Source organism: Rhamphochromis longiceps, linkage group LG8, assembly GCF_057381845.1.
Source record: "Rhamphochromis longiceps isolate RC_006_pf linkage group LG8, R_longiceps_female_GT1.1, whole genome shotgun sequence".
NCBI classification, from domain to species: domain Eukaryota; kingdom Metazoa; phylum Chordata; class Actinopteri; order Cichliformes; family Cichlidae; genus Rhamphochromis; species Rhamphochromis longiceps.
In genome coordinates, this window is record NC_140564.1 from 29,511,312 (window position 1) to 29,520,107 (window position 8,796).

Sequence of the window (8,796 nt, forward strand, 5' to 3'; positions counted from 1 at the left end):
TCTAACTTGAGTGACTAGAATAACTTGCACAATTCATGTTGACTTTGAACTTGATTTATGGGCACAATATCGAGAGCAGTGTGAAGGAGCCCAGATGCATCACAATGATGTATAGTTTAGCTTAGCTTTTAAAGAAACTTGACTTACATTTGATCAAATAGTAAAGACCTGGAGGTCTAAATCTTTATAAATCCACAACATTGTTCTGTATCCCTGCAGACTCTCCACCATGGACTTCAGCTTCCACTTCCTGTTCTCCCCACTCCCAACCCCTATAATTGTCTCCTTGTTCGCTTTGGCCGCTGCCACCCTATTTTACCTGAACACTCGACCAAGTCCCATCCGGTCCCCCACTGACCTCAGCTGCCAAACTATGGGTATCAAGGTAAAAGTCAGAAAACTGTCAGATCTTGTCAAATATGACTGTTAAATTGGTGCATAATCTGCTACAGAATGTCACAGTGTCTCTGTTTGAAATCCTTAGGATGGTGCAAGAAAGTCTGCTTTGTTGGAGGATAACAACAACCTGATATCATATTACTGCAAAGATGCAAAGACACTCTATGAGGTTTTTCAGAGGGGTCTGAAGGTTTCAGGTAATATCACTGAATTTGTTATATGCATCTTTTACAAAACAAATCCCAATGTTGCCTAGCTTTCTTTTGAGGTTTAATGAGCATGTTTTCAGTCTGCCTTGATAAAGCTGGGTGGTAGAAATGGCAAAGGTTACAATGTTATCAGTTCATGTTATCCACGGTTCTGGTTATCTTATTTTGGATATGGATTAAAACCTGATAACATACAAAATGATTTAATTAACCGAAGACCTAAGAAAGTTCTCCAGTCTTAAAGTTGGCATCTACCTGTCCCTTATACTTGGTGGTTAGTTTATTCTGAATTTAACTCCTCCGTACAATTTCTTCAGATAGGAACAGTAATTCCACTTGGGTGTGACCCTTTTGTGGGTGTGGTCTTAGTCCAAATCCAAAAAGAACTCAAAGTTCTTTAAAAAAATAAAAAAGATCAAACCTCGATCTGACTTAACTTCCATATGTATGCTGCAGGTTTAAGCTAAACACTCTTCTGGTAGTAATGAATATGCAGAGTATGTGTGATGTAGTGATGTGTGTGGATGGTGAAAATGTGCCATTTATAAGGAATAAATGTAACAAACAGTTGTATAGGCTTTGCTGTTCATACTTCAACTGTATAAATCCAAACATGTTCATTTCAAACACCGATACCTTTATAAACATTAATAGGCATAACTGTTTAAAATGTGTACAACTATAAATAAATAAATAAAATAAAAGTCAAAAATTGGTACCTAAAAACAAAAAGGTATGTAAAAGGTGCATGTAAATTTAAGCGTTCATGTGAAGTTCACTGGAATAAAAGGGGTCGGCAGCCCTATGCTTTTGGCCACGCCCTCTTCTCAACGCTGACAGGCGTCTTAATTGCGCAAGAATGACGTAGAGCGAGGCCTTGCTAAAGAAGAAATCACAATAAACCAAATTACTAGTCGGGCTCATAAGTGGGATAACTCTTGTGCTGAACACGGCATAAAATATGTAGCATAAAGCATTTATGCTCTGTTTAACAAGACAGTTTTTCCAGGCAGGAAAATGCTTCTAAAGGGAAAACTCAGAAACTAGATGCTGCTTCTCCCAGCTGAGAAATGGAAAAACTTGAGTATATGCATAAACTAGTTAACTCTCATATTGATTGCATTCCTTTAAGCACCTTGACAGTGTTGTGAAGCTCACGTTAAATCTCTTGTTGTTCCAGGTAATGGACCATGTTTAGGCTACAGAAAACCAGGAAGACCATACCAGTGGCTGAAGTACCGACAGGTAAAAGGATCAGCATCTGGGGGAAAACATTAACACCAGCTGTGAATTTCAGTTCATACCCCCCCCCCCCCCTCGCTCTCTCCAAAAGGTGACTGACAGAGCAGAGCACCTGGGATCTGGGCTTATTCATAGGGGTTTGAAGCCAAACTCTAACACCTTTGTTGGTATCTTTGCCCAGAACAGACCTGAGGTCAGTGAAGTTTAGATTTATTTATTTATTTATTTATTTATTTATTTATTTATTTATTGTCTTTTCAATGTGATCAACATGCTGCAAATGTCTTACTGTTTCATTGGTCACTTGCAGTGGGTTATTGGTGAACTGGCATGTTACACCTATTCAATGGTAGTTGTTCCCCTGTACGACACGCTGGGTCCGGAGGCTCTTGTGTTTATTATCGACCGAGGTAATTGAGTTTCTCTTTGAATCCAATTCTGCTAATTAGAGCTGGGTGGAAGTCTGGTATCTCCCTGATCCCTACAGGGATCTGTGACTTTCCATTAATCTTTTCTTTTCCAATGTGCTCCTTCAAACATATTTTGCTTTTGATTTTCTGATTTAGCTCTGGAAAATTTATAAGTGGCATTAGATTGAGGCATTTGTCTCAAATTGTACTGGTTTCAATTTGAACAATAGCCTTCTAATTTAATAAGAGTCCAGCTGATATTTTGCTCTGTTTCAGCTGAGCTTTCCACAGTGCTTTGTGACAATCAAAAGAAAGCAGAAACACTCCTGCAGAATCGGGAGAAAGGCCAGACTCCAGTCCTCAAAACCATCATCATTATGGACTCTTTCAACTCCGAGTTGGTCGAGCGAGGAGCAAAGTGTGGTGTGAACATTGCATCTTTGGAGGAAATGGAGGTAATGCACGCTGAGCACAAATAGTGGTTACAGATGAGTCATTGCTTTTGTTTTCTCCTCGCTTGGGAACTAACATTTAAGATCTGTACTAAAACTGCTAGAAGACATTCAGCATTATTGAAAACATGCTTTGTTTTTATTCTCCAGGCACTGGGGAAAAGTAATCCTCAAAAGCCAATCGTAAGTTTCTGATACAGCCATGTAATGAAATTCATTTGAGTCTTAAAAACACTGCACACTGTTCTGATGAACTGATTTCATGTTCCAACAGCCACCAAAGCCAGAGGACCTCAGCATTGTTTGTTTCACCAGCGGCACAACAGGTAATGGTTTTACTTAAGAATATCAAAGTCATTTCCTGCAGGAATTAAATCATTTAGGAAACTTGATATAACAAGACAAAGTGGCAATGATGAAGGTGATAATTAACCACAATATGGAAAGGATGGCAAACTTGGTCTCAGTGAGGGTGGGAACCCTTTGGAAGGATTGCTATAAAATTATTTTGCACTAATTTTGGTGACTCACTGGACTTCCCCGTGAGTACAAACACGAAGTTAACACTTGTGGTTTGAAGCAAAATATGTTGACAGCTTTGATGGAACCTTTTAACCCCTTTTTATGAATATTATGTCTTTACCAGGAAGAAATGAGGTGTTTATTATCCTGACTGATCAACAATTTGCAACAAATGTTTTTTAAATGTACATATCTCCTTAGCCTGCAGCCAACCTGTATATTTGACACATAATTATTTGGAATAGAATTCAACTTTATTGTCATTGCACAGGTACATGGCAACGAAATGCAGTTTGCTGGGGGGGGGGGGTTGTTGTTGTTTTTTTTGTTTTTCGGGGGGACCTGCACCTAATGAATTGCCCATTAAAATGAATCAAATCCTTAGAAATGTTTTGTCAAACTGTCTTTAGGAAATGTGTCTTGGTATCATGATGGAAGCATGTAAGGAAAACCTGTTCTTCCTGGCCTATTATTCAAAGCAGTTGTGAAGGAAACGGTGTGAAAACATTTTGGGAGAAGTGGATAGCACTACGTTTGATGTTTAGGCTTTTAAGGGTAAATCATTGTACTCATTTGTCAGGAAATCCCAAGGGAGCAATGCTGACCCATGAGAACGTGGTCGCCGATGCTGCAGGTGTACTCAAAACCATTGAGGTACATGAAAAGTGGAGTGGTTGTTTTTTTTTTTTTTTTTTTTTTTTTTTTCTTTCCCCATTCTAAATGTTGGGGTGAAAAAAAACTTGTGTAATGAGCGAAAATTTGTGCTAACAGAGCTTCTGTGTAAATGCAGGTATCGATGATTCCAAACACCCAGGATGTCACAATTTCATTCCTGCCATTGGCACACATGTTTGAGAGAGTCGTGCAGGTAAGGTCCATACTTGATCATCCTTCAAAGTTCTCTTTAGGTGTGCTAACTTTATTTTGTATTTTGCAGACGGTGATGTTTGGTGCTGGAGCTAAGGTGGGATTCTTCCAGGGTGACATCAGACTGCTGCCAGATGACATGAAGACACTGCAGCCCACCCTCTTTCCAGTTGTGCCTCGACTTCTCAACCGTATCTATGACAAGGTGGGTGTATGTGTGTGTAAGCTAAACAGCTCACATTCCTTTTAAATATACTACAAAGAATTAACACAACACAACTCCAGTTTCATTGATATCAAGTGCACAAATTTTCTTTGACTCTTAGGTTCAGAGCGGAGCCACTACACCTTTCAAGAAATGGTTATTGAACTTTGCAGTGGAGAGGAAATATGCAGAGGTGAAGGATGGCATCATCAGGAAGAACAGCGTATGGGACAAGCTCATCTTCAACAAAGTCCAGGTACTGCTTCTGTTTGAATAGCTGTAGTTCTCAAGGGACACACACCTAATAAAAACACAAGCAGCAGAGTAAATTGTGTGCACTCATGGCCACTTAATTAAGTACAGCTGAACAGCTGCACTTTAAGTCAAGCATCTGGTGAGCCAGTCACATGGCAGCAGCCATGCATTTATGTTCAGAGTTCAAACTGATGATCTTTAAAGGGAAGGAAGGTGTTTTTAAAAATTCTATGAACGTGGCATAATTCTTAGTGTCAGACAAGACTGCTTAGTATTTCAGAAACTGCAGAAATGCTGGGGGCTTTTTTTTTTTCCCCCTCCCCACACACTGCCATCTTTGGGATGTAAATGACCCCAAAGCGCTTTACAGTACATTCAGACACACACACACTGGTGATGGCAAGCTACCTTGTAGCCACAGCTGCCCTGCCCACAGATTAGTGGCTGACCTGCTCTGCTACCTGAGCTACAGCCACCCCATTGTACACATTTTCCAGCAGAATAACACACAATGTCATAAAGCACAAATCATCTCAAACTGAACATGACGGTGGATTCACTGATGTCAAATATCCTCCAGTCATTAGATCCCAATCCATACACCTTTGGGATGTGGAAGAGGATATCATGGATGTGTGACTGAATCTGCAGCAAGCCTGTGACAGTTATGCCAATATTGACCATAATCTTGACTAGACTGTATGGCAAAAAGAATTAAGCAGAAGGGGATCCAACCCAGCACTAGCAAGGTCAAGTCACTGACTGCATGTTGAATTGTCAGTGGGTAATTGACTGTGCAAAAAGGGTACACGGTTCATGAGGAAATGGAGACGTTTTGGGACTTTGCATTCACGGGGAGGACCCCCTGATCTTCTAGTTAATGTAACCTTCCCCTTAAATATTCAAAAGCTGCAATGCATTCACTAAAAGTATATGTGCTCAACCTTTCTTTTAGGAGTCTCTAGGGGGGCGTGTGAGGGTCATGGTGACTGGCGCAGCACCCATATCTCCCTCTGTTCTCAAATTTCTCAGAGCTGCTCTGGGTTGCCAGGTAATAAACACTTTAATCCTGTGTGTGTGTGTGTAGTTTGTATTCAGATTTCTATGACTCAGGTAGTCTCTTGATATTGAAATGTACTATAAGATGGTGGTAGACTTTCAAGGGCTTTGGTACATGTTGTTTTCCTGTAAACATGCACATCTTGTTAAAATAACAACATTAAAAGTGAATTAGGTCCAAGAACAGGAGGTTCCACAATGGTATCTTACAGATTTAAGATTGTGATTACAATGTTCACTTGTTTTATTGGTCCCCTTAGATCTTTGAGGGGTATGGTCAGACCGAGTGCACAGCCAGCTGCACGATCACCATGCCATGTGATGCCACTGCAGGTACATGGCACAGAAGCATGCTGAGTTTATCATCACTTCCCACTTCTCACTGACATTTTGTGTTTAATGTTATTTTCATCTTAAACATTTGGTTTTGTTTTTTGTTGCTCCTCCTATAGGTCATGTTGGGGTGCCGTTGCCTTGCAATTTTGTGAAGTTGGTGGATGTTGAAGATATGAACTACTTTGCTTCAAATGGTGAAGGAGAGGTAGGCTTTTTGCAATTCAGACAGTGAGGCTTTGGGATATTTAAACCTGCAGCAAGAGCAGTTTAATCTGAAGTACTGAGGTAAGTTCAGTAATTTATCCAAGCATGTTCTTAAAGAGTAAATAAGAGTAAGTTTTTAAACATCATCACTTGTCTCAAAAGTAAATAGACTAAGTTGTAGCCTATAGTTAACCGTATAGTTCTGCATCTGTTTTCGCCATGAATTAAAACAGGTGGGTGGGCAATAGTTTACTTCTGGTTTGACTGGTTGTTTGTTTTTTTTAAAGGGAAAAGTGGATAAATGCATGGATGGGTTAAATTAAAAAAAAAAAGAATGTTTTACTCATCCTGTAATTTCATTACTTTTTTCTTCTTCTTCCCAGGTCTGTATCAAGGGCAACAATGTGTTCAAGGGGTACTTAAAAGATCCAGAGAGGACTGCAGAGGCCTTGGATGAAGAGGGTTGGCTCCATACTGGAGACGTTGGGAAATGGCTTCCGGTAAATAGTCCAGCCATTTTTAAGTCTGACTAAAAGTACGACCACATGCTTTCCTTCCATGTACCCATCATATAGAACACAAAGTAAAGTTTAGTAGAAAATGAGGTGGAATCAGAGTTTAAGAGCTCAAAGGCTCTTATAAGTGAGCTACTAAATTTGTTTGTTTTTTTTCTTTTCACTGCTTGCCCTGGAAGACATGATAGTTACACTGCCTGACAAGAATGTAGGGGCTTTCTTGAGGTTCTGCCATTTAAAAGGATCAGACTGACCTTGAGGTGCTTGTTCTCTTGCATGTTAAGTTTAGTGAAGACATCAGCAACTCATTTATCTGTCAACTAAATGTAAATCTTCAGCAAGAGATGACTGGCTCTTGAAAGTACTGGGGATTCAAGGGGAAAGTTGGATCTGTTTTAATATGGGGAGGGGGAAATTGTTTTTTGGTAAAATTAAATATAACAACATACAAGCTCCATCACTTTAGAAGTACTGGTGAACAGAATGGGGTTTTTGCTTTTCCTGCAGGCTGTAGCTTTTGGAGTGTTATTGGTTTTCAAGGAACTCTTACCAAGAAACCAACATGACTTCCATTTAAAAATGTTTACTTGAAGCTCAGGAACAATGCTTTCCCAGATGTGGACCATTATTTTAATGAGATGTAGGGACACACAACTGTTCAAATCACGCTCCCATTCTCTGATCTGGCCTGGTTTTTGTTTGTGGCAGAATGGAGTTCTCAAGATTATTGACCGGAAGAAGAACATCTTCAAGCTGGCTCAAGGAGAGTACATCGCACCAGAGAAGATTGAGAATGTGTATGTACGCAGTGCACCAGTGGCACAAGTGTTTGTGCATGGAGACAGTCTACAGGTAAATCTTTGGGCACCTTTGCTATGTATACACAGTGGATAAAATTCACCTAGACTACACTGTCTTCTTTGTCTCTAGTCTTGCCTGGTTGCCGTTGTGGTCCCTGATCCTGAAGTCCTGCCAGGTTTTGCTAAAAATCTTGGCTTTCATGGTTCCATTGAAGAACTCTGCAAGATCCCTGTAATGTTTTTCTCTTGCAAGTTTTGTAACACAATCGTATAAACTTGAAATGACTTGCTGGAAAAAAAAAAAATTTATTTGTCTTTGTCTGCAGGAAGTTAAGAGGGCAATTATTTCAGACCTGACCAAACTAGGAAAAGAAGCAGGACTCAAGTCCTTTGAGCAGGTGATGACTCATCCTTTATTGCAAAAATGAAACTGCTGTGTAATGTCTTGGGAAGTTGGCTGTTATCCACATTATCAACACCTTTTTGGAGGTTTTCTGCACTTCTCAGTAACCTGGCTTTTATCACCCTCTAATGGTTAAAATGTGCAAAATCAGCTAATTCTTGTCATGTGCCCCAAAATGTCAATTTTCTTAATAATTATTAGCCTGTTAATCTTTAGTTTACAATATATGCCATAACTTGAGAAATGTAACATTAATTTGCTTTCTATCATGGCTAACATTTTCCATTTTACTAACTCATGCAGGTTAAAGATGTGCACCTCCATCCTGAGCAATTCACCATTGAGAACGGCCTGTTAACCCCCACCCTTAAAGCAAAGCGGGCTGAGCTCAAAAACCTCTTCCAGTTTCAGATTGACCAACTTTATGCTAAAATCCAGTAACCTGAATAAACAACTTAAGACAAAAGACAAGCAGTTATTTTCCATCATCTGTCAAACTTTATAGAATGGTGACTTAAACATTGGTTTTAATGCTTTGGTTTTTTCCCCTGGTTTTTTGTTTTTCTTCCTTTTTTTTTTTTTTTTTTTTTTTCACTTCAGACTGTTTCTTTACTCTTGAGGACAAAGGGCGAGGATGTACCCCTCTCTACCTACCACCAAAGAGGTGTTTTCAAGTTGTAGGTGGGTTTCAACCTGAAAGCAGAAATATTACATTTCTAATGTGATCAAATGTTAAACACTGACCTAATTGTGACCCAAGATGCCTTTATTGGTCTGCTCCATATAAAAAGGTTATGTTGTGAGGAAGTATTTACCTGCAGGAATATGGAAATTACACAGAAGGAATGAGAGGCTTGAAAAATGAATTTTGTTAAACATCAGTCGAGAGGTTTGAGGCAACGGGCACCAATGTTTAAA

At 39.6% G+C, this 8,796-nt stretch overlaps 1 protein-coding gene across 1 annotated transcript; it reads left to right on the forward strand.

Annotated features, from left to right (window-relative positions):
- The first annotated feature begins 219 nt into the window (after window positions 1-219).
- acsl5 (acyl-CoA synthetase long chain family member 5) lies at window positions 220-8,319 on the forward strand. Its single transcript, XM_085416949.1, has 20 exons — window positions 220-385; window positions 485-596; window positions 1,789-1,853; window positions 1,942-2,043; window positions 2,161-2,260; window positions 2,537-2,715; window positions 2,863-2,895; window positions 2,987-3,038; window positions 3,815-3,888; window positions 4,025-4,102; window positions 4,172-4,306; window positions 4,428-4,562; window positions 5,517-5,612; window positions 5,881-5,953; window positions 6,073-6,161; window positions 6,544-6,660; window positions 7,384-7,527; window positions 7,606-7,707; window positions 7,802-7,873; window positions 8,182-8,319. Exons 1-20 carry the CDS (start codon window positions 230-232, stop codon window positions 8,317-8,319), a joined length of 2,052 nt encoding a protein of 683 aa, XP_085273075.1. The 5' UTR covers window positions 220-229.
- The last annotated feature ends 477 nt before the right edge of the window (window positions 8,320-8,796 follow it).

What these genes read in the sequence shown, in the direction of transcription:
- acsl5 (XM_085416949.1), top strand. Translation starts at nt 230, where the DNA reads ATGGACTTCAGCTTCCACTTCCTGTTCTCCCCACTCCCAACCCCTATA. An exon ending in AGTGGCTGAAGTACCGACAG is followed by an intron (nt 1,854 to 1,941) that starts GTAAAAGGATCA and finishes TCTCTCCAAAAG; the next exon opens with GTGACTGACAGAGCAGAGCA. An exon ending in ACGTTGGGAAATGGCTTCCG is followed by an intron (nt 6,661 to 7,383) that starts GTAAATAGTCCA and finishes TGTTTGTGGCAG; the next exon opens with AATGGAGTTCTCAAGATTAT.